The sequence below is a fragment of the Ylistrum balloti genome, unplaced genomic scaffold, assembly GCF_031769215.1.
Source record: "Ylistrum balloti isolate Yb309-2 unplaced genomic scaffold, AGI_CSIRO_Ybal_v1 Utg369676, whole genome shotgun sequence".
NCBI lineage: Eukaryota > Metazoa > Mollusca > Bivalvia > Pectinida > Pectinidae > Ylistrum > Ylistrum balloti.
The window spans coordinates 256,616-283,334 of NW_026781919.1; the positions used below are offsets into that span (position 1 = coordinate 256,616).

Here is a 26,719-nt window from a genome sequence, read left to right on the forward strand (position 1 = left end):
TTTGCTCTAGTTTTATTGAGTTTTGATTACATGATTATGTTAACACGTAAGTATTTTCTGGTGACTTCTGTTTTACCTTTAAAAACTGTCTATCATTATCCTAGAGCGGTTTTTCATCCTTTTTTTCTTGAATAGGTGAACGTAAACTGTCTATAATCGATTTGCTGATTAATAGTCAACTTGACTGCATTCTCATATCAACAAATTTGAAGTTAGGTTTTGTTTGCATAAGAACAATGGTATCAGATAAAAGATGATACCGACAAACAAATTACTTATACCTATGTGATAAAATGACTACCAGAATAGTAAGAGTATGATGTGCAATATGGGTTATCGAATAAAAACAACGTGACTATATTTGTTTCCTTGTTTGTAAGGGGTTAAAATTGTAACCCTTTTCCCCCTTTGCATAAATCGCAAGAGGCGACTAATGTGGGATGCTTAAGTGTAAATTTTTTTCAAAAAGCTAACATTGCTACACGCTGCTTGACATTTAGCATAGAAGAGGAAAAGACTGATATCAGTGTGATGTGACCGATAAGAAAGCCATGCTACTGTTGTCAGAATACAATGTGATTAAAATTCATATCCCAATTCCATGACTCCCCAAATACTCTGACTGAGATACATGAATGTATAATTAAACGTTTAAGCCCACACCGCCCCTTTGATATAAACGGAGTGAAATGCTTATTGCAGCTATAACACTTCACTGGAAAAAGAATGCCTTATCACTGGTGTCGTGTCAATTTTGTCAGTACGTTCCGTAACAGAGTCCAATTTGATGTAATGGAGCAGCTAAATACTGACTTAAATTTATCATACTGGGGTTTCATTCTTCATGGTATCCCATTGTAATGATTGAGTTAAAGAACATCAATATTGACAGTCAAAGCAAAATGAACGGAATGAGAATAATATTTGTACATCTATATTTTACAAAAACAGTTCAGCGTAATATGACTACAATATTTTTACTATGGATTGCGCTATCACAGAAGTTAACAGAGTATTCATATATGGATAGTTTTTATTCCAAATAACAAAAACCCAACAAGAAATACCAACATGTCAATATAATCATTATCCAAACTCATATTCAATAGAACTAGGGCAAAAATGAAGAAATGAAATATCTGCAAGCAGACCATTGAAAAAATATAAGCAGAATAATACCAGGCGTTCCTGAAGAGTAAGTGATAATAAGTGAATAAAAGACATTTTAAATATGGAAATTAACACGTAAGGGTGCTGTAATATAAACAATTTAATTGCAATATGGATTGTTCAAAAGACGGGCGAGTTGCACCTTCTAATACAAATTTATCATCAGATCAAGTGGAGACAATGATGATAAAATAAACAGCATTATACAGCTGTTTAGTCCGTCCAGAACTCGTCAGTAATACTAAGTGCTAAAATCTTAAAACGAAGCGGCTTACTGAGAGGCAAATTCAAAGATATCGGAGAAAGATGTTAAGCATTTAAATGGGGAGGTCTGCACTTCCCCATATTTTGGTAAATCTCGTATTTGTATCTGATATTTTCAAGAGAGCGTCAAGTAGATGTGTATGTACTATTTCATAGACATTTTATGTGTAACGTGGTAATTCTGTTATTACGTCAGGAAAGGTTAAGTATGAAAGCATATTGCACCTTAATACCTTTATATAATTCAAATGCACGTAAACTATTTTCTCATCTTTTTCAGTAAAACATCCTCTTGAACTTTGAAGTCCAAATAAGATTATTTAAAAAGTGAAAGGATTAATGAAAAAGATAAATGAAATGTACTTCAGGCCTTAGAATGTGCACATTTTTATTAACTGTTTGATGCTCTGGTATTTTTGGAATGATAAGTGCATTATGAATGCACGATAATTTCAACACCATATGCCAATCCCATGAGTGGGAATGCCAAGAGCATGGTTTTGATATCGTGGACAAAGGTAACGATGCTGTCATATTTTCTTTGTAGTTTTTCAGAAGTCTCGGTATGAGTACTTCTTATTTTGCCATGGTTTCAACGACTTCTGTGAACATTACGGTAATTTCTATGTTTTTAAAACATCAGTGAAATTCACAACGGTAAGAACACTGCAAAAACATAATACACGTCTAATTCAAAAAAAAAAAAAAAAAAAAAAATAGAAATTAAATCATGTAGCATTGTCACGATCTCACAATTTAAATGATGTTTATCATCATTTATAAGTCCTCTAGGGATATTGTTATGCATTAAACTGATATTTAACTGTAAAGTACACATCAACATTCGAAGTGGGGGTTATCAAGATCACGAAGGAGTTATTCCCCTTCTTTGAATCCCGTGTGCAGGAGTTTAAAAAAAGACTTGTCAACATACTGGGATTTTCTGGGGCAAAAACATGCTTTAGCTATAGAAAACGTCTGAAGGAAGAAAAACAATCTTTCATTATCTACAATATTGTTTTCATAGTGGAAAAATAAATCAATGTTGTCAGAAGGAAAGTTGAAACGACAGTATTTATCACTTCGTTATTTTTCAAATTCCTTTCTTAATGTAATGAGAGATTTTTGGTTATAACTCTCCATAGATAGCATATTTTCCTCTTAAAATCGGATACATTTGTAGAAATATCAACAGCAAGGAACGGTGCTAACCGGTATTTTGATAACTGCCGCATTGATTATTGGCATAGTTGCTTCAATGATATGTCAAAAATCATGTTTAAATTTAGCAGGACAACTAAGAGAAATACTTACCCGAATTATTTTGTTCTTTTGGATATAAAAAATCAAACATGGGTTTTGTTGAATATTATACAAAAGACACAAAAATCTGGTTTCGTCAGTGATTGTAATAATCTATATCGCATGATTATGATAACAATAATGATAATGCACTTTATTTATTTTACAACAATTGCGAAAAAAAAATTTCCAACTTATATCAGTCACTCTTGTTGGCCCGTATAAAAGCGCGCAATGAGTCTTGATGTAGGAGGAAACCAGAGTACCCTGATAAACCCACGTGGTTGGGCAGGTGACCCCATACTTTTTCACATCCATTCCGGGAATCGAACCACGGACGGCTAAGTGAAAGGCGAGTGCGTTACCACTGCGCCACCCGACCACCCTATATCGCACCAAGTAGGCCTTTGTTCCTTATAAAGGAATCATAATTCAAAAACAAATTAGATATAATATATACTTAATATGAACCAGGGGTTCCGAAGGAGTAGGCGTGTCCTGCTTCATCACTTACACACACCATGCTAATCTTGGTCAGTCCATATATGAATTGTCACAAGGTATATAACAACAGAACCAAGAGGCAACCTAATGAACATTAAACTAGTCCAGCTTCATATCACACAAAGAAATAGAATATTTTCCAATGAGATAATTATGGCAACTGTAAAATTTCCTTATATTCGTCATCATTCGTGTGTCTCTCGAAACCCCGTGTCGTGAGTTTGTTTGTCAATTGTCTACATAGAATCAAATGCGATATGTAAACTTCATAAGGATTTTCTATGCAGAAATTGGAAATTATGAATACTTCTTTTATCCTTGGTCTGCTTGAAAGATATCCGTGTAAACGTTGCATTTTATTCATCAGTAGTTTGATCCTGTGTCATTCACCAGTGACAACAATTCGAAAGAAAACGATATCTTGTTGACGTATACCCATTATTGAATTTCACTGAACGCAGAAACGATGAAATAAAATAAAAAATATTACAAACACAGTTGTTGAGACAGATGCAAGGTCTCTCGGACTGTAAGAGGGCACCGTATGTCTGAAGAGTGCGGTAAGGTTCTCCTATTTCTCTAATCGGCAAAACACGCCTAGAATACCAATTAGTGCTATTCAAGCGAGCCTACGTGCTTCAATGTTAAATCGGTAATCGGAATGCCTTGTGCAGTGTCACTTAAGAAGAAGACGAGACTGTACCATTCTCTTCCGTACCCATCACGTAATCTTACGAAGTCCTTGATTACCATACATCCCAACTAACGTCAACTCTAACAAGAACCAGTTATTTGTTGATAACGAATTATATATCTGTAAATATAAAAGAAAAGCCAACATGGGCGGATTTTAACAAAGCTGTATGATAAACGTTATGATTTCAATTTCACTAATGTGAATTTTCCAATTATTAATAGCAACAAATCCTGTATTTCCATTTCATTTCACAACTGATTCGATATTCAATGGGCTGTTGCCATTACACAATTTTTGTTCAAGTAGTCAATTGACGAACAATCTCGTAACACGGGGTTTCAAAAGATGGAAATTAATGAAAATTATGGAGAAGTTTTACAGTCATAATATCACTAGGATTTTTTTTTTTTTTTTTTTTTGCGATATGAAGCTCGACGTAATTGATGCTCATTAGTTTGTTTGATGGTTCCGTTGTTGTATACCTTCTTCTCATATGAGAACGTAACATTGCTTACTTGAACTGACCAAGGTTTACAATTCGAGTGTTGTCGACGCTTACTCTTCCAAATTACCACGTTTTATTCTCTATGTGTTTTTCAGGAATTTCCGTGTAAATATTTCTTTAGTTCATATAATTTACCCTAGTTTCATTGAATTTCAGTTTGGATTATGGTTATGTTGACACGTTGTTTCGTCCTTCTAGGACTTGTCAGTGATACTAAGGGTCTAAATGTTGAAGCCTGTACAATTATTGATGCTACACAATTATAACCTTTTATGGGGAAAGATACATAGTTTGCATTAATTTAATTAACAATATCGACCGAGAACAAAGACCTATCTATTCCTTGGTTGATAAACCATATAGCAAGGGAACATACTTTGATTCTGGTATTTCGTATTCTTAAAACATCAAGGTCAATTCGTAGTTATAATTCATTCTTAAATATATTAATGTGAGATACAAAAACAATTGACAACAATTATTTGCTTTCCTTCATATATTTATATATATATATATGTATATATTCATATAAACAAGGCAAAATGAACCAGTTGCATGTCTTCATAAACTAAATATTGTAATTCAAATTAAAATAAAAACTAAATAATCGAGTTTTGTTATTTTGTTTTGTATCCGGTCTTGATTACAAAGTCACTTCCCAGTTCTGTAAATGGTTCTAATATATCAAAAGGTAACAACTCGATTATTTAGCATCTGCGTTTTAACATGGACTGTTTTGTCTATTTTTACTAGGATGAATATATTAAGGAAGGTCAGTAACCTTGATTCCTGTGTGATACAGTAGCGGCACCAAAAATATATCACTAAAATTTTTGCATATTTGTCTTTGTATTTGTTTTTGTTACCTCTGATGGCGTGTCCGATCTCATTGTTATTTTCTTCCCTACAACATTTATTGTTTCTCCTTAGTTTCACGTCATTCATGTGTTAATGGTATCTACCATTGGTGAGCAAATCATTTCTGTTGTTGGTATATACTAATTCATAAGAACTATTGATGATACGGAATATGAAATTGCTATATGAAACCTGTAATCTACAAACACTCCTCGGCTATCTGACAGTTATTAATATGCTCCTTAAGATATCAATTCTTGTTTTTGCTATGTTATATGCAAATGTGAATATTCCTTCTTGTCCATTTTTTGCCATGCCGGATGTCGTCAATAAGATAGCCTTTACACTTCTGGAATAGCTTATCTTAATTCCTGTTTTGTGTTAGGTGAAATTACGTCTCACCCTCCAAGTTTACATCTTATGTTGCGAATGAGACTTGATGACTTCAAATTTGACAAGGAGAAGAAAGTGTTTTGCAATGTTGAAATAATTGATAATGTAGTAAAAAGGTATTAGAATTTACAATTAATATGTATAAAACGAGAAGTTCAGATTTTTGCTGAGCGTTCACCTCTGTCAAGAAGGTTTTTGTTCGGTCCACTGGCTGAAACATTAAAAGAGTTTTTAAAGAAGTAGTTACTACCAATCCCATGACGTTCAGTATTGCGGATGTGCAACGCCTGTTTTGCACGTTGTAATTAAAACATGACTGAATTTGCGGTCAAGCTTGGGGTATATTTCAGTGTGGTAACACTATTATGTCGGCACCAGTTCTTCATTTTACATCAGTATAGTTTAAAAACGGATGCCTTCCTGGAATGTTAGTAGATGTCAATACAAGGAGGAATCTAAGCATTACAAAACCAACTCTGTTTTTTCGTTAACTAGAAAATAAAAACAATTATCTATCATAAGTCTTCACAGTCTTCCATTTTGTGTTTTAACAATTATCATTCTAGAATAATGGTTATGTAACGCAATCTTTATTGGATAATTTCCGGGACCATCTAATAACCCTAAAGATGGCGGCCATTTTTCCAGTTGAGCCAGATGAGCGACATTGTAGAAATTTAATGTAATGACATGCTCCAATGTGTTATCGAAATATGGAATGGAAAGTATGATTATCATCTTCGTGATATACGTCTATCCTCATTTCTCCCTTTCAAAAGTATTTATCGTTAACATCAGAATGTTGATAACGACAATAGCCATTACATTAAAAAGAGACGATATTCTCAATCCAACTTCGTCTTGTGTTATAACCAAAATTCATGACCTGATTGTCAGTATATGCATAAGAACATGTATCCCCTAGTATTTTGATTATTTTGTTTCTTTTATCAGAGTTTATTTCAAATAATTTTGAAACAGCTTGAGGGATATTGGCTTGATGTAAGTGCAATGCGAATGTATTTTGATGATAAACGACATGAGAAAGTAACCCACATCAGCTATTTTTCCTGTTTTTGTTCAGTTCGTGACGCTGTGATACCATTAGTTTAAAATCAAGGATCTTGTAAAGAGCAAAAAGGGGTAATCTAATTTAATTTGAAGATAAATTTGAAAGTTCACGATAATAATTTGGTTGAAACCTACAATAAGGCTTTCTTAAAAAGTATGATGAACACACTCCTTTGAAGTCGTAGAAAATCATTGTACTTCAGGCTAATAATGGTTTGCCTTAAGTAAAACAAAAGATAAACCAATGAAAATTTCAAAAACCACAAAAGAATAATAAACTTGTCCTAGATCTAATATACCAATACAAATCTAGGTAACACAGGCATGCTTGTTTTCGACAAAGAGGTCTATGGAGACTTAATACTACAAATCGTCCTCCATTTTCAACCAGAGACTGAACAACAAATGCGACATATATCAGTTGTCGTCTAGGTAACAGTGATGTGATGTACCTACAAAGCAGTAATTGCACTGCTAATGTATAATGGGATTTACAACGCATTTCCTTAGTAACAATGAATTTAACAATTGCAAAATAGATTTTTAGCGATAGCTTATAGTTCTGTCTCATTTTAACGATCTGTACCCACCGAATGTCACAGAATAGTTGTCTTTCAAGTTAAATAGTAATCGGGTCAAATTGAGAATTTAAAACATATTGTGCTTTGAGAAAACGGTTACCTTTCAACTGTGACCGCCTTATTTATGTAATAGTTACTACCGCCTCTGGTGTTTTTAACTAAATTTGTATTTGAAGGTGCTATTCACTTGTGTCGCTTTTGCACAATCTTTGAAATAACATATATAGTCGCTGCTAGTGATCTATTAATCCCCGAGGATTGTCGTGACCTGCATGCCAATTTTCAGTAGAGACAAAATAAAACCCTTAAACTGCAGTATAAAGTTGTTTCGTCCACTCCGAACTCGTCAGTGATGATTAGGGCCTAAAATTTGAAGTCTTGGAGGCGAATAAGGAAAATCCAAATTCATCGACAGAAAAGTTAAACGGGAGGTACATCATCTGACATACTAATATCTCACATTCCGTGTGTTTGTAAATATTACAACATTAATTCAACATTTGAGATTTCTGTTAAGTTGCGATCGATGCCACAGTTAAACAAGATTATAGTTCTTTATTTTATGTTATCATTTTTGTAATCTTTGAAAAAGTCCTTTGTTTATTTTGACGAGATTTAACGTCGTTGCAACAACATGGGTTATATAAGAACGAATGTCAAGAGGGATACAATAAGAAAAAATCACAGAAAGAAAGAGCAAACAGGAAGGAAGAAAGTAAGATCCCAATGGGATCAGCAGATCTATTTTAGTCCCTTAAATATCTCTTTAGTAACAATCACGGAAGAAAACGGATGATTCATCAAGGCCGTTTATTTTAGCTTCCTAATATCTATGGAATACAACAAAATTTATATCGGGCTCTCTGATGTCCCAAAAAGCACTGAAGGAAACCAATATACTAATTAATAAAATCCCACGTACAATCTAAATTGTGAAACTACGTTTCAACAGAAAAGAAGAGTTGTACTAACAGATGTTATAAGGATATAGCGTCGGAGACAACCACACTATGAAATACATGCATTCAATGTAATTAATAAATAACGTCATTAACGAGAAGGGGTAATCAGACAACACCCTCGCCATTGTGTCTCTATATAAGACAAATAAACGATTATATTATTAATAAAATCTTGTTCATAACGTCGGTTTTGGACGTTACTCATTCCCTCCGGTCGTCATGTCTGCTTGTTTCCTGAAAATGGTTATTAATGAAACAAAAACCTATTCTAGATGTGTTTAAAGCGTGCTGCTGCAATTAAATCATTTTTGTTTCAGACTCTTCAATCAGTTATTGACTTTAACCAAGTATATGTGACTAAAAGAGACGTTTCAGATGATATTTTTGTCTTTCACATTTCCTGTTAATGAACTATACTTGAGGGTATGGCTATTCATATAGATTTATTACAACCATCCTCGTTAACCAATTTTAGAACATTCTTCATAGTAATCTCCTAAATTAGGGATTACTAGTGTTTGAATTTCTACTTTTTCTGATCGATAACCTGAAGGAGAGTCATATTAGTGTAATGAATATCGCGTTTCATCATTTATCATCCCCTATTCCAGACATCAAATTATTTCGAGGTTTCTTGACAAGACCAAATCGCTTTCCGATAGCTTTACTGACGGATGTTAGAATTTCGATCAATCTCTGAATTCCATATTCTACATTTTTGTAATGGCTCCCGTTCAAAATTTGCATTCATTTACTTCATATATTATGTTCAGAAAAACTCATCTCTATTTATTTGCATTGAAATTGTTTTAAGTAGAGTTTCAGATTTTCTCAAGATCAGAGTAGATGCTAAATTTTCCAATAATTTTCAATGTCAGAATATTGTATGTAGTGGATTTTTGTACAGATCATACAAGTTTCTTTCCAAAACGGCTTGTAAAATGAAATACAATGAAATAAAATAAGATGGTAAAATGGTCTGCGGAATATTGATTCTAATATTAGATTTGTTATTATCTGTATATTCACATTATTTGACATTAAGAATTGTTTTAAGCTGAAATGTCTAGAAAGGCGGATTTTCGTTTTCATCAATTGGCCATAGCCATGCGATAACTACGTAGGACACGTCGATTAGAGATACATAATGACTATCTATATAACCATACCCTCAAGTATTGGCCACACCACATTTAACTCCTTTGCATGCTTCTGTACAATCTTGTCTATATTCTGACAATGATTTACAAGCCTTTTTATGTGTTTTCCTCGTTCGCCTTCTAGATTTTTTAGAGATTAGAAAATTGACTTCTCTTTTAGTCCCATAAGTGTTTTTATGCAATCTTTGACTTCGCAGGTGGTAGGCACTACTGATGGACTTAATGTCTTCGACGTTTGCCGTGACCTACTTGTCTAGTTTGAACTCGTTTTAATTCTTGTAGTGGCACTGTTCAGAATTTACACATGCACTGATGTTTTTTGGAAATTATTATATGTTAGAATCTTTTTCTTTTGTTTGATTTTTATTAAGTCAAATTTGAATTTTTTTAAAGTCCCATCAATAATTAAAACTTTAGACCTGTAGCATTACTGACGAGTCATAGAAGGATGAAACAACCGTATGATAGAATTTAATTCGATACAAGGCACTACTTTCTTTCATTCTATATTGGAATGTATAAATCACTTCTTTTACTTTTATACATTTTTGTATCTAAATTGAATTTGATATTATTTCTACACTTTCTAAAATGTAGCCAAACGACTATTAAAAATGACTCTTTATTTACGTTAACAGAATTAAATGGTTTCCGGTAAGGTTGATAGTGTCTTCTTAATAGAAATATATTACAGTGATTTAAAAATTATTTTTAATTTATAAATTGTGATTGACGAGAAATACTATCACAACGTAGCCTAGTTTTCTTGTACAATATTGACATTTACGACTATTAGAAAATTTCCCAAAGGGTTTTCTAAATCCCAATAGCATACGCGAACATTCTATCAATTCCGTATAATTCTCATTAACACCACACTAAACGAGTACCCAATGTCTGCTACAATCTCATATCTTGTGTATGATTCAATATCATTTGGTTTGTTTGTATATATGCGCCTGAAAGGCCTGTGACTTTCATCAAAAACAAGAAAATACCAACATGTCAACAATATCATAATCCAAATTCAATCAAACTGGAGCAATAGATGAACAAATTTTCACAGACTCCTGAAAAAGTACAAGGATAATAAGACCAGGTGTTCCGGAAGAGTAATTATCATCTGCTTCATCGACGACACCCACCATGTAACTCTTGATGAATAGTGTCACGTTCTCAAATAAGGTATACGACAACGGAACCAACAGGCAATAAATATATATCGTTTCGGAAAATTGGCGCAATGTTAAATCTGTTTTTTGTTTCATAATTATGTGATATTTCCTTTATACTAGTGACCTAATTATCCATCTATTGTTAAGGAATGTGACATTACTTAATTGAATTGACGAAGATTTACATTGCGGGTGTTGTCGATGAAGCAGAAGACGATTACATTTTCGGAACACCCGGTCTTACTTTCGTTTTACTTATTTCTGGAATCCCCATTAATTTTTTTTATATTTTGCCCTATTATTATTGAATTTAAAATTCAGTCATGATTATGTTGACATGTTTGTATTTTTTTTGTTTTTTAATGTATTGTTATCCAATTGACATTTTTTCAAAATCTGACTCTATACTGACTAAATTTAAACTATATGTAAAACGTACATTTCTTTTTCAGGTTCCCCAGATCACGTTCCTCTCTATCATGTTGCTTACTATTGTCATTGGAAATGCTTGTGTTCTAGCGGCCATCATGCTTTCCGACAACGGCAGGAAAACTAGAATGAATTTCTTCATCATGCATTTGGCAATATCAGGTATTTCATCTAAAATTGAAACATGTTTTTATCATAGTTGTAATACTCTTTGTTTTGAATTTGGAAATAATAAGAAGTACCAAAACAAAATTCTGTTTGTAAATAATCGATGATTTTGTACTTAAATTTACAACATCCAAGGACATTTCTAATTGAACAAAGTCAAAGAATTAATTTATTAGATGAGGAAATATGCAAATCATAGAAGTGCGATTTAAACTTCATTTTGTAACATTACTGGCATGGCAGATACCGTTATACAACCCATCATCAAACATTTCTTTGGATGGTAAACAAGTTGATTTTTTGCTGACATGTTGATAGCCACAAAGCTTTATGGTGTGATGTCATAAAGACGAATAATACTGAAGAACTGCTAAAAATTACAGTCTTTATAGCCATCACTATTTGATGTAATCATGGCATGTCATAAAACAATTCAGTTATTTGTCAGACATGATAATGTGAAATATTTCACACACAGTACATAAAAGGATATGCAAAGGATTGGCAAGTAAATAATGGCTTTTGGCGCCTTGTTGATATGCGTCTGTATGCTAGCATAGCAAGAATGGATTATATCGACTGCAAATTAGAGTACACTTATTACACAATAAATACATACAAGTTGTCTAGAATGAAATGTACAGTTATGATAAGAAGAAAACTATTTGACGTAACATATTGAACCGTTATTACTGTGAACGCCAATATTTTCACTGATATGTCAACAAAATGCTTATCAAGAGTCTATAATTGAAGTTACTATCCGACAGCATCTTTTTTTCGTCGGTGTATCTGTATTCAAAACAGGTCCAGTCAAAACAAACGCATCTCTATAAAACATTAAATAAATACACAACTCAAATTCCATAAAACTACGGCAAAATATGAACAAAAGAAAGTCTTACAGGAAGATTCCAGAAAAGGTACAAGAATAGATGTTCCGGAAGACAAAGCGTCTTTTGCTTCACTAGACACTAGCCACGAAAACATTGGTCAATCCAAGCAATTCTGAGAACAAGGTATACAATGAAGGAATCAACAAGCAATTTGCATCTTTTGAACACCTGTGTTCGTTAACCCAAGTAGCGTAATACTCACAATTGCAGTTCAGTGTATAAGTCCATGCATTATGTATACAAGTTCTATTCGGTATAAGATACAACCTTTTATTGATGTGATGAGGGATTTGTTTGACAAGGATCTGGTAAATATCACAGGGGTTACATGAATATTTTGCTATGATATGTTTCATCAGCCCGATTAATGTTATATGGTCAATGATTATATCTCATTTATCATACATAAAAAGCAATAAGTTAGCAATTCAGAATTCGTATAAGAATTATCAACATCATTATTAAACGAGCTGTCAGATGTTTTTTTTTTTTTTTTATATGTCGTTAACAAAAACACAATAGGTTAGCAGGACGAAACAGCTGCTTGATGCAGTTGAAATTATTGTTTTGCTCGACTGTTTCAAACTCTAAATTTGTATTTGACGGTGCCATTCACTTTGTACAATCTTCGAATTGATATTCTTGATATTAAGACACAATTACTTACATGACGTTATTTGGGTCTGGGTTGTGCGAAACATTGTTTGTTAACCCGGTCGTTGGTATAACAACTCACTTTTTTTTCTTTCAGATTTATCCGTCGGGATATTCTTAGTTTCCATTGATCTCGCCGATAAAATAGTGATTGAATGGTTGGCTGGTAACGCTTTATGTAAAATATTGAATTACATGAAGGTAAGGTATTACGGTATTCACAAACAATATACTGTTTTCATGTTGTAACTTGTGCCGTGTCGGCAGGAAAATTATAACGTTGAAAGCCGACTTATTTATAAATCATAGCAACAATAGGCACTGGTAATAAATTCTAATAGCCTTTGTGATAAACTTAACTATGATCTCCGATTTTGTCCAGTTCTGTCGAATTGTCGAAGTAGTCCTGATTCTAAATTGCTGGCACTATGTCCCATAATCACAATTACAAATATAAATAACATCGCCAATTATTGTATTTTAATGTTGGTTTTAGTTGGAAGACCCATATTGCTCTTTTTTCATGAAAACGGACAGATATATATTTCATCATATGTTCATCGTCTTAACAGTTGAAACAAACATCATGAGATATAGAGAAGCACTATTGAAAAAGCTCTATCATCATAAGTCAATATTTCTTCATTGAAGTATATAATGCAAAGTATGTCGGGCGAATATATTCGTTTAAATATAAAAATATTTTGAGCAAGTGATTTTATCTAGATGTGTGATTATAATACATGTTTCTGTTTCTATGGCAGATTGTCGTACTTTACGCCTCCACATATGTTCTCGTATCCCTCAGCATCGACAGGTTCGACGCGATAGCCAGACCGATGAATTTCTCGAGGCGAGGTAAGATGGAGTGGTTACCATAGTTTATTAATGGTGGTCGATAAGATTACTTTTATTGTTTACTACAATGTCGTAAGAACAAAAATCCAAAATTGTCGTTATCAGCAGTGGTTCTTTTGTGCTTTGTCGTAGATGGCGCCGTTTGAGTAGATAACAAAATGATAAAGTAACTGTTTCTACGTCATGCATCCTCTGTGTTATTTACGTATTTGAGAGAATTAAATTTTGTGAAACACTGCATTCTCATGTTAATTGCATGGCCATTGACAATATTTGAATGTTCGATGGTGCCACTGAATGCAAAAGTGACGTTTCCATGTTCCAACAATCATTTTGAATTATGTGAGGTTATTGTTACTAGTAGATGTTTGTGTCTCGATTTTAAAAAGATGACAATTTGATAAACAATTAATCACATCTTATATTTACAACCAAATAAAATTGGAGACAGTTGTACAGTTTTGTCACAAACCATTTTTGATGAATAAAGTCTAATTTGAGGAGGATATACTAACGCATAGTAGGTGGCGATACCCTCCATGATAGCTATCGGCTGTTTATCAACTTTTATTGACAAAGCTGATTTTTAAACGCCCGTCCAAAAATGTGATGATACATATTATGGTAAAGCGTTGTCCGTCCGTCCGTTATAAATTTGTATTTTTCTGAAGAAATTTTCTAGTTTTCAACCGTTTTTTTTTTATTAATTTGGTATGCTTAATCGCTATGACATGAAGATATGTTTTCTTGACTGGCAATGTGATTCGTCGCTTTTGGAAGAATAACTGCCCCTTGTTTTTATATATTAATTTTGTCCGGATACCTCCTCTCTATGTTTTCAAGCGATTTCATTGAAACTTAGTTGTTGTTATGAAGTTATTCTGAACAGATTTCATTTTAATTGATTTGAACTCCTATGAAGTTATTCATGACAAGTGAACTCCTCTCAGTATTCAACCGATTTCAAACTTTCAGTCATCATCACCATGACATAAAGTTGTATTTTCCTGAACTTTTTTACTTTATTTTATAGAGTTACTACTCCTTGTTGTTTTCGTCGTGTTGATGTTATCCAAAATTTATTTCTTTCTCTCCGATTTCTTTCAAACTCCATATTCTTAAATCACCATGATGTCCTACACAGCAGTATGATTCAATATTATTTGAAGGATATTTGTCTTTTTTCGCAACCTTTTAAATTTTATACAGATATCTCCTCCATCAGTTTTCAAACAGTTCTTTGAGACTTGGTGGGCTGGCTAAATAAAATCTGGGATTGATTTCTCGTTAATGACATTGTGATTAATTAAAAAGTCAAATCCTTCTATTCAACAATTTTATTTTGTCGAGATATAGCTTTCAATTTTCCGCTCATGTCTTTAATATTTGATATGAATTAATTTATCATTGAAACATATAAAACCCTTTTCCCTCTTGACTTCTCATTACAATTTTTATATTTGTATTAATTTTTATGCATGTAAAACAATCTTGAATATTTCTTTGGCATAGGACGGGCGGACATTTTTGTTTTTCTCCTGTTAATGTTGTCAATTGCTATGGTGATTTTGCTGATCATTTTCTTTTAAACATTAATCTTTCTTATCTAAAATGAAAATTGTTCTTCTCTATGTGGCCTTGCTGTGGAACCCTGACAGTTAAATGGAAAAACTAAAGCGTGTAATTGTAGCTATTGACATGTCGGTTAATTGTATCCAGCACAATTACAAAGTGTTCCATCAAATCAATTATGTACATATCTTCTATTCGTATATGAATAAAAAAGATACAATTCTCATGAATACCTATCAACATTAGAGTTTTACTCTTCATATTATTCTCTATGGACGTATTTTAGTGGCTTCTAATTGTTGTTGCTCAATAGGGGAACAAGAGGCCATGTATATTGTACAGCTGTGTGTCGAGCCCCTTTGATTATTTCTACTATTAAGCCCGCTTTGATAAATTGTTCGCACATGTATGTTCCTATGGGCGCTATTAGCCACAACGTTTAAGTCACGAATTTACGAAATCTCACATCAATTCCTGAACCCAATGAGCCAATGATTAAATAGGGGGTCATGCATCATGATATAAGCTATCGTCGAGCAGTTTTCCCGGCGGACGAATATGGTGTATGAGTATATAGGTTCTACGTTTACAATGGTTTCGATTGTTTTTCACGCCTTTATTGTATTTTATCTGTGCAACCATATATATAACATAGTTTCCGTTCCTTAGACATGAGATAAATTACTCGTGATAATTTCGAAATGAAACGTACACGCTTTCAAAAATAGGTTAGTTTGATATAATGCTTCGCTTGTTCAAATACGAGCAAAGTCAGTTATAAAAAATTGGGTCAGGCGCATTGTCAAACGATATGTAAGATAACTTGTTTTTATTTCCTGATATTTATTTGATCTTTGATGATAAATCTCCAATGATGTGCTTAAATAGCAACATCTAGGATTTTTTTACCTTGAAAGTACGAAATCAGAACAACATAACAAACTCCTATACAGTTGCAGTTGGGAAATCCCTGTGCTTGTAGAGGGAGTCTTTATTTGTCTCGTATGTATGTCAACTTTCAATACACGTTTTGATAAATTCATGAAGAAATGACTGTTGTGTTGATTGTGAAAACAAGTTTAGAAGGAAAACGTCAGTATTTAAGGATTTTAAAACGTTATTTCCTCTCAGATTCGAAGACTTGTTGGTTAAATGACATAAAGAATTTCACATCTGTTTCCTGCTCCATGAGATGTTTGTGATATAGGTTATGAAATTATTTTTCATTTGAGTTTGCTAGAAGCTCGTAAAAACTACTATGACCCCATCTTGATGACGACATAACAGGAAGTTCGTCCAAACTTACGCAATGTTAAAATTTATTTTCGTAATCAGGACGTCATGGGGCTTCAGAAAAATATTGGTTCGGAGGTTTGTGGGTGGGTGGGGGATGGAATGCACGGTGGCTATATATAAAATACACGTGTAACCAATGGAAAGCCTTTTGGTCTTGTTTAGCTTTCAGAGCCCGTATGTTGATCTACAGCGCGTGGATTTTGGCAGCCATATTTTCCATCCCGGCTTTAGTGCTGTTTGAGGCGAGGACGGAACCACAAATGTATAACATGACTCTGTGTACCATCAGCTTGACTGACTTTCACTGGAAAGTAAGTACCATGGGAAATCCGGATGGGGGAAAAAGAACAAAAATGATGCAAAAAATAAAACACTGTTATAACATTTTGTTTGTAAATGACTTTATTAGTTCCAATATTCTTGATTTGTATTTAAAGGTGATATTCTTTTGTGTGTCTTTTCTACAATCTTCGAGGTTGTGGGTGGTAAAAATTGCAGGTGGATTTTAAATCCGCGATATTTTTGCTGAACCTGCATACTGTTCATTCGAATGGCGGCACTTTATTCTAAGATTATCAGATGTATGGAAATTACGAAATGTTGGGCTAGTACACCTCCTCATCTAAGCTTTGACTTTTCGTCCGATCATTTTAGATTTTCCTGGGTCAGAATTTTAGTCATCGAGGTATTCCGTTGCATGCCACCTTTTTAATTCATTCGAATGGTGTCACCTTTCAGAATATACTAATGTATTTGATTTTGTTGTAAAGATATCTTATATAAGATCCACCTATAGATTCTGACTTTTCTTTCGATCACTTTGGATTTTCCTCAGTCGCCTCCTAGGGCTTTAATCTTTATGTCTTTAGCATCACTGACGAGTTCTAAGATAAAACACCTGCATGATGCAGTTTAATTAATTGTTTGCTCCTAATGTATCTTACTCTAAATTTGTATTTAATTTTTTTTCATTTGCGTGTCTTTTTTCTAAAGGATATCGCTTCAATTTGCAAATGTGGAAAAATCTTAAACTATGGCAAAAATATAAATATATAAATACATATCCATATCACTTAAACTTGACCACATGTTTACAGGGTAATACAGTTTTGTTTGGTTTAAAAAATCCTGTTTATTTTTTTTTTATATATGTTGCCATATATCTATCCGAGCACAGTCGGGTCACATACAAAATGTTTGCAAAGTTCGTCGTTCCGGTATTAAAACAATTGTAAATATGGGTTATGAATTTGTTCAATATATCTATGCATATATGTACTGCAATATCTCGAAAAATAATCGCAGAAGACCGTGTCTTCAACTACAATGATGATAATCAAAATGCCCTTTTTTGAAGTATTTTATAAGAAGACTTCGTTAGTGCAAATTCAATGTTTGACTGCTTATTTCTAAACTTCGTCGTCCTGTGTTTGTGTTTGCTTTAAAGCAATGATAATGACGTATATCAATAGTTATAGATAAAATCATTACATCAAATTTTAGACGTTTATCACAAGATCTGCTTTTTATTTTGAAGCATTAAGTTAACTTGGTTTAACTGATCGAAAAATCGGCGTTGTGGGTATTGTATCTGCCTACAAGCCTTTATGATTTTTTAAACGTCCGACAATAAAAAGAAAATCAAATGGTTTCCGAATGAGTATCAAACGGGTAGTGATATCTTTACGCCAAGTCTTCTACAGTCTTGATCTTTTAAATATATGTACTCAAGGGAAAATTATTGAAGATAAAAATCGATAAATCAGATGCCTTTATTTCAAGCAAAAATGGGTCAATGAAGAGATTGCTGAAATGAAACAATGTGTATAATAATACAAAGCTATTTCGTTTATGGCATATGACTCTATTTTAAACCAAACAGTTACGGAACAATACCTGCATCATATCTCTAGTCGCCATAAAATATCATTCATGTATGCTTCAAAATTCTATTTACATGCAACCTTGCCTGGTACATTCTGATGAAAATATTGCTACTGTTATAAATTATCAATAGTTTCTTTGATCGACAAAAATCTGAGCCTCACTGAGTGCCAATTTTGCGTGCTTTGTTGTTTCATCCGAGAGAATCTCGCCTACGTTTAAGACCATGATCTCCCTTAGGAATAGTTTTAATAGTAAATGCATTGTTTGAAGCAACAAAAATGGTGGTCAGTTCCCTATCAAATTTATTCTACTTCATTTAAACATTTTGTTAAGCCATAGATGTATGTACAAACGACATTCAAGTGAATAGCACGACTGAATATTATTGTAAAACAGACAGTTTAGCCAGACCATGAAGAAAACTGCATTATAAAGCTGTTTCTCCCTTCTTTAACTCGTCAGTGATGATAAAGAATTAAGTTTTCATACCCAAGACTACGCAAAAATCCAAAATGATCGAATGGAATTTCCATATATCTGTTTAGCAGAACGTCAAAAACATGTGCATATTACACTTTATATCTAACATAAATCATCATATTACAAAAAACACAGATTGATAAATAGCAGGTTTCAATTGAATTAGTGAGCTATGTTTGGAATGAAACTACCAAAGGCTAACAGATGAAAAGCGTAATTTACCCTAAATCAGAAACTTATAACAGCTCCTTGGAATATGGGGATACGTCCTTATGAAAGTCCTTCTGTGATATGTTTTGTGTGTTCTGCCAGAGAGAAACCCCGACTCTTATTCTAGATACACTTCCACTTGCAAACGTTCACTAATGACTGCATCATTAATGTTTTTTCTCTTTCACTGCAGTTATACTTCACTCTAGTAGCACTTAGTGTGTTCATCATACCTGCCGTGATAATAACCGTCTGCTATAGTGTAATTATCATCATCATATGTCAGAAGAGCAAATTGGATGGTAACAATGTCAAACAGACCACTCCACGTCAGAACGAAGGGGCAGGTAACTTATCTATAGATAGCTATTTTGAATTTTGGCAATACCTCGCTTGTTTCTGTTGCTACGTTAGCAACTTGATTGTGATATTGTTTGAAAACAGAAAGATGATAATGAAATCGAAACGTTCCGTTTGTTGGTGTGCAGTCGCAAAACATAAAGTCATGAACTTAGTGATATATCCAAAATATGTGGTTCGTGATTCCAAAGAAGCTGGGATAATGGATAGTCCTGTCTATCGCATTTGTGTTCCTGGGTTAGAATGGTTTCTTATTCTCAAGGGCAATACCGTTTGAAATACTTTTAAACACCTATTGCTCCTTAACGCTAACTTATGTCGAGATGATGATAAAAGTAAAAAAAAACTTGGTAGTAAGTAATCACGATACAGTTTATTCCTATATTTAGTTCGTAATCGAGTGGTTATGGCATACATAATGATATCACTTCCCATGTGTCTGGTCAACGAAACAGCAAAGTTAGTATAATTACAGCGGGTTATTATGTCACATCTTAGTCCTACCATACCGATTATGAAAGGTGACGAAACTTTATATTTTCTTTGTATGAATATCTTCTTCTTATTGTTTTTGTTTACACTGACTCACTTTTGGCATTTAGTTGAGCGTAGACCAAGTGAGGAAGGCTTTATGTTCTATAACCTGGCTGAGATATACCAGATTCTTTAGAAATAATTAATTTACTACTTCCTACTCAACGTTCAGAATTCTAGTAGTGTAATAACTGGTTTGCCAGTTGTCGATATCGGTATGATGTAACTCTTTGAGGTTTCCTACTGGAGACTTTAACTTCAGTTTGACAGCACTTTAAAGTCGGTTTCAGTTCCACGCTTTCGAAAGTAGGCTTACATTAGATTTATAGGGCTGTATTCACCAATGAAATGAAATGTGCACGAAATAGTGATTTTGGATAACTCTCGAAAGTTGAGCCTCACAAAAATATATGGCTTTTCGGTATTAGTGTTCTGAAAATAGTATCCTTAATTCAGCTTCTTAAAATATACTAATAATGATAATATTTGGTAATAAACAGTGAAAATGTTAATCTTCTAAATCCAATGAAGTGTATAGATTGTCTTTGGACAGTTTTCCTAGAAGGACGAGGATTTGGTGGCGCCCGGCATGGGAAAGGTTCCTCAGTGATACAGCAGGCGAAAATAAGGACCATAAAGATGACGTTTATAATTGTTCTAGGTAAGCAACAGCTAATGATAATGACTATTTATCAAATTTGTGATAAGAGTTATCTTTTCTTCCAATAACATTTCTTGATAAACAGATTTATTAGTTACCAATTACAAACAGATACACTTAAGATAACGGGATACAAAATATGTTTATTTTTTTTTTGAAACAGGGAATGGAAGGCGGATACTTTGCGGTGTTTGGGTGGAAATGAATTGAATTTCAGTTTTCTGTATACTTCTTCTTTTAACGTATAAAGAGTGCAAATTCGAATGTGTAGTATACATCCCTCTTAATGGTATTTCAAATATGTATAAGCAGAATGGAGTTAATGTTCACAGGGTTTCAAAAGACGTAGATAGATGAAAATTGTGCGGAAGTTTTACGGTCATCATAGTAATATCATTAATAAATATCCAATTTTTTTGACGCTCGTTAGTTAACTTGTTGGTTCCATGGTGTACGTTAGTAAGCTTGTTGGTTCCATGGTGTACGTTAGTAAGCTTGTTGGTTCCATGGTGTACGTTAATAAGCTTGTTGGTTCCTTGGTTGTATACATTGTTCTCATTTGAGATTGTATTTTTACTTGGATTGACCAAAGTTTACATGGCGGGTGTCGTGGATGAAGCAGTAAGCGCTTACTCTTCCGGAACACCATGTCTTATTATCTTTGTACTTTTTCAGAAATCTCTTTCTTTATTTGCCTTTGGATGTCCTCGGCTGTCTACATTTTGTTTCTCATACAGACGTTTCCACTTTAAATCATGTATTATTTAAGCTGGCACTGTTACAGTTATATATCAATATCATTTAAGATATGCATGTGTCTATTTTTCAGTGTTTGTGCTTTGCTGGTGCCCATATATAGTTTTCAACCTCCTCCATCTTTACGGGTTCTCTAATGAACAGCTAGAATCACCAGTCCTTAGAGCAGTTACTGTATGGATACAAAGCATGGCACCCTTAAACAGCGCAGTCAATCCTATCATCTATGGCGTGTTTAGCACGAGGATATGTCGCAACCTCAGGTATAATGATAGATATGTAAATAACAATAGATAAGTATGTTTGCAGTATCTCAAATCAACTCTCAGCCGTTTGCGAACTGTGAATAAATAGATTCATCATCGTTATTCGCAACAACAGACAATAAAACATACACACATGTTGTATACAAAAACGATTTTCATATAAATATTATTAAACTATATTGGCCAGGCGTTAATTTGTTTTGGGTTTTATTGCCTGGAAAGATCAGCCTTGAAACTGCTATACTAAGGCCATTCTACCTTTGTTAGTGAATATTCATGTTTTAAAATAGTCTCTCAATTAAGGACATTATTCTAAACATGTCATTGAAGTATAGGTTTAGGTCGTGACGTAGTAAACGGATATTTTATCTATACTTCACATTTTTGTTTAAATTGCAGAGGAAAGAGAAAAAATCTGATAGGTGCTGGAAATACCAGGCCTTTAATTCCACTTACAGACTCACGACCATTTCACACTCTGTCACAGAATATCACTCTCACACACAGAACTAGATAGCGCAGGTGAATTGCACGTGCATTTGATAGCATATTGATTATAATTTACAAATCATTGTTCCTTCATATACATATATATACTGTTTTTTGCATGGAATACTCTGAACTAAATTAAACCTTATCTCTTTAAATACTGTTTAAGCATCCTGGTATCCAGTTTCCTTTTACTAACAGTTAGCGTAACATGCTAATTTCTTAATTTATTTGTAAAATAATCAAATAATGTAAAGTCTTAACTTATAAACACATGTCTACTTGACATTCCTTCAAAAATAAACTTTGACAAGTATGGAATTTATTGAGATTTGGTGTTCGTGCACTTTCTCATTTAAAATCTTTTTTTTTACAATTATTTTGAGTATTTTAGATTTTCCCCATCCACCACCTATATATCAACAATTTAGGCCACTGACGAGTTCTGCAAGAACCAAATAGCTGTACCTTGTAGTTTAATTCGTTTATGGCTCTTATATATCAAACTCTAAATTTGTGTTCAATTTTTTTATTAACTTGTAAAAGTAGTGTGTCTTTTGTACACTATTGCATATATTAAAAGGACTGTAGATAGATTGGGAGTGTGTGTGTGACTTTCTGTGACTAATAGACACATTTTACTCTGTTCTTCATTAGAACAGTCTCCTTGTATATAAATGTAGAACGTCAGAGGTGATCATTGTTTTCATTGATGATAGATTTAAATGCATCTGACTGTAACTGTACATCAAAAAGTAAAAAATAAAGTTGCAACAAGCAAATAATAACTTAAAATAAGTACATTGTGCTCACAGGAAGTATATAATCCACATCAAATATGTTGATATTGTCCAACATTTAGATAATTGCAATGTTAATGGATTAGATTATGAATGAATACTCACTTCCCAGGTAGATGTTATTTTTGACAATAGCTGTGAAAGCAGAAGTATCTCGTTTCTTACACATAAGACAAATACGAAATACACGATGTCACTTCAATACTACGAAAGACATAAAAAAAATTTCTTTCATATCCAAATTCATAAAGGAAAATGATTGTTGTAGGGATCAGGATATTTATTCATTGTCCTTTGTTTTTATGTCTGTTGGTTCCTTTGATCTATACTTTGTTTTCACATGGCGGGTATCGTCGATAAGAGGCTTACTCTTTCGGAACACCTGGTCTTATCATCTTTGTACTTTTTTATGCGTCTCTTTCATATTTCCCTTCCTAGTTTATTGAATTTGAGTTTGGATTATGTTTATGTCGACATGTTCGTGATTTCAGAAAACAGAATATATGTCATAGGCACATCATTTCAAATGTTGGAGGGAAAGATAACCTTCGAAAAATGGCATTTGTTAATCATTTCATGTCGAGATAAGACAATACATTAAGCTATTGGGCTGAGTCAATTTCTGATGTTCCTTTCAAAATTTTATCAACCTAGAGACTGAATTAAAGAAGAGCACAATATCAATTTTTCCCCTCACAATCACATAATATTGTTAATATTACGAAAAAAAGAAAAGATGATTTGCGTTGTGGAAGTCTTTTTAGAAGAACATTTTCCTGTCGCGGAATCACTATTATTCGTAGTTTACCAGTGATAAGTATTCAGATTGACCGCAGATTAACTGAAAGTGGTGTATTACGGAACATGCATGTTGTTATGGTGTTATTGTATTCAGTATATAATTTATCAATAATGAAACAAAGGTTATGAATTAATTTTTTTCATATCATTTTATTTTAAGATATTCTGTAATCTAACTATGATTTATTTCAATATCTCATATATGATATATTTAATCTCATTTTAATTTACTCATTTTTTATTTATCTTAGTATTATGTGGTATATATATTTATATAAGCATGTCGTTATATCAATATGATAAAAACAAACAAATAACAATAAGAAAGCAAAAAAAAAAGGCACATAAAAAAAAAAAACAAAAATAAAAACAAAAACAAAACAAAACAAATTAACGACGTGATGCCATTCTAATTTCAATTATATTGTCATTATAATATTTCTTAATATTTTTTCAAACTTTTATCATCAAGATTAACGTTATAAAATGTATAAGTCACTATTGAATTTAGTAATTTAATTTTGCGTTCTTTTATATTTACTTATGCAATATCTTGAAATTAAGTCATTTTTAACGACTGTCTTCGAAATCCTGAAGGATCATCTTTTGTATACATTTGGGGCTATTCCTATGGGTTTGGATTAACTAAACGTGACAGTATTTAAATTAATATTGTCATATTGACTGGAAATTATTTCATGTGATGCTAATCGAATGTGTATGAAATACATACTGTAGTACTGTTTATTTCCGCCGGGGTTAATCTTTCGATTTCAATAGGCAAAACATTTTTACATCCGCGTATCAAATGTATATTTTGATATGTATGTTACAAATTAATTCGCGTTTATATCTAGTGTGAAATTCCCCCACGCTTTAATTTCCACATGTACAGTATGTAAGTCTTTACAAAAAGTCAAACAATTGTTAATATGTTGCTCGTTTGCCTTAAAAAACATATGGTGTTGTCTGAATTATAATGATTTATCTATCTTCTGTTTACAATTGTTTTTATTGATATATTAACAACAGTTTTATTACTATACATTATTACCATTATAAAATGTTTACTATACCAGCACAAAAAATTGACCTTTGTGCGTGAAAATTTCACTGAGACTGCTTTTGCCAAACACATAGATACAATTACATTGATAAGAAAAGACACAAATTGGAATTATGAATAAGTTTTTTTATTATGATCTGTGAAAATGTTTTCTGTTTTTATGTAACTATCACACTTAAAATGGAAACTTTATATCAGCGCGGAGAAAAATTAACACACGAGAGTCATTTGCGGCTGTTCTACTTATTTATCACCCTCCCACCACATATTATTATGTCGCATTTTACAAGGATTGCTCTACAGTAAATTTTGATAAAAATACATAGACGTGTAGTTATAGGGATTTCTGGTTACAGTTTATGTTAACTATGCTATTATAGAACTATTCCTCCAAGAATATATCTTAAATGAGGCGCTAACGTGATGTCATTCAAAAGATTATTAACGAAATGTACAACCTTTGTATCTTAGTTATGGAATTACCGCGTCTTCTAACTTTATCTTAGCATGTGTGCGGCAGATTTCTAGCCTCCGAAGTCACTTTCTAGATTTCCACACTAAAGACCCCTAGCAAAACTTACAGTTCACAGAAAGACGAAATGGTCTTCTGTTGTATTCAGCCTTTTCCCTCTTGCTATATTCATTCTGAAAGTTGGGATTCACTCTTGTGTCTCCTTTACAATATTTCCCATACGATACGGTATCACAAGAGTCTGTGTGACAAATTAAAGTGGAGTGGAGACATAAAATGTACCTGACATTTTTATATTATTACCATATATATATTATAGTATATGTGAAATACGAAACTTGTTGAATTATGAGGCAAGTGCACCTCCACATCAATATTTTGCTATTTCCTTTCAGAATTTAATAGCTTCGTATTTTCCGCGGTTACCTTTTCAGTTTCAAAATTTAGACCCACACCATAACTGATTTGTCTTAGGAGGACGAAACTTGTATGTTGGCGTTTGGTTTATAATTGAGCTCTACTGTACTTAATCCTAAATTGGTATGAAATGTGTTGTTTACTTTTATATATTTTACACAATCTTCAAATGTTTGGAATAAGCACAGTAAAATATCTACAATTCAATGTTTCAGGCGTATTCCAATATTCAATTGTATTGCTAACGCCCTATGTAGATGCCAACGTGTACGGAGTGTCGGCAGTAGACTTTCTCACACCACATCCTGGAATGATCCCACATACCTGACCGACGCTTCCTTCTCTTCAAAGTACCGCCGTCCAGGCGGAGTTCGAAGAACATTCTCCGATTCCGAAAGCACTGTGTTAGCTTCCGGTAGACATGCATATCCCAGGGGATCAACTCAACATGGCAATTTTCAACGGTCGATTTCCAGCAGCAGCCAGGAATTTAAGCCCATTGGATATCGTAGACCATCAGGCTTGCCATTAGTTAAACGAAATTTGACTCTTGAAGATAACCATTTGTTGAAATCTATCACTCAAAGACCAACCAATACAATATGTGAATCAGAAATATTGTAGGTCCTTCAACACGATCTCATAGTTACCAGTTTAATGATAACTTGTGTGCATTTTGAATTTTACCCTGAAAATGAAAAAAACAAATCACCGAATAAAAGGTGTGAATACCCATCGCAGAAACATGTTTGATTCAGATTGAGGATATATGTGTTTAGGATATCAGGATACACACACACACACACACACACACACACACCACACACACACACACACACACACACACACACACACACACACACACACAAACACACACACACCACACACACACACACTCACACACACACACACACACACACACATACACACACACACACACACACACACACACACACACAATAATGAAATGTAGGATGGTGAGCTTAATTCACACTGCTCTTTCAA

At 33.2% G+C, this 26,719-nt stretch overlaps 1 protein-coding gene across 1 annotated transcript in view; it reads left to right on the top strand.

Annotated features, from left to right (window-relative positions):
• The window catches only part of LOC132563774 (cardioacceleratory peptide receptor-like), an 84,916-nt gene extending 58,578 nt beyond the window's left edge, over positions 1 to 26,338 (top strand). The window contains exons 2-10 of the mRNA XM_060228530.1: positions 11,095 to 11,233; positions 12,887 to 12,990; positions 13,554 to 13,647; positions 16,678 to 16,826; positions 19,286 to 19,439; positions 19,842 to 19,911; positions 20,487 to 20,647; positions 21,477 to 21,666; positions 25,930 to 26,338. Of these exons, the coding sequence (XP_060084513.1) occupies positions 11,095 to 11,233; positions 12,887 to 12,990; positions 13,554 to 13,647; positions 16,678 to 16,826; positions 19,286 to 19,439; positions 19,842 to 19,911; positions 20,487 to 20,647; positions 21,477 to 21,666; positions 25,930 to 26,338 (1,470 nt within the window). The remainder of the gene's footprint in view (positions 1 to 11,094; positions 11,234 to 12,886; positions 12,991 to 13,553; positions 13,648 to 16,677; positions 16,827 to 19,285; positions 19,440 to 19,841; positions 19,912 to 20,486; positions 20,648 to 21,476; positions 21,667 to 25,929) is intronic.
• The last annotated feature ends 381 nt before the right edge of the window (positions 26,339 to 26,719 follow it).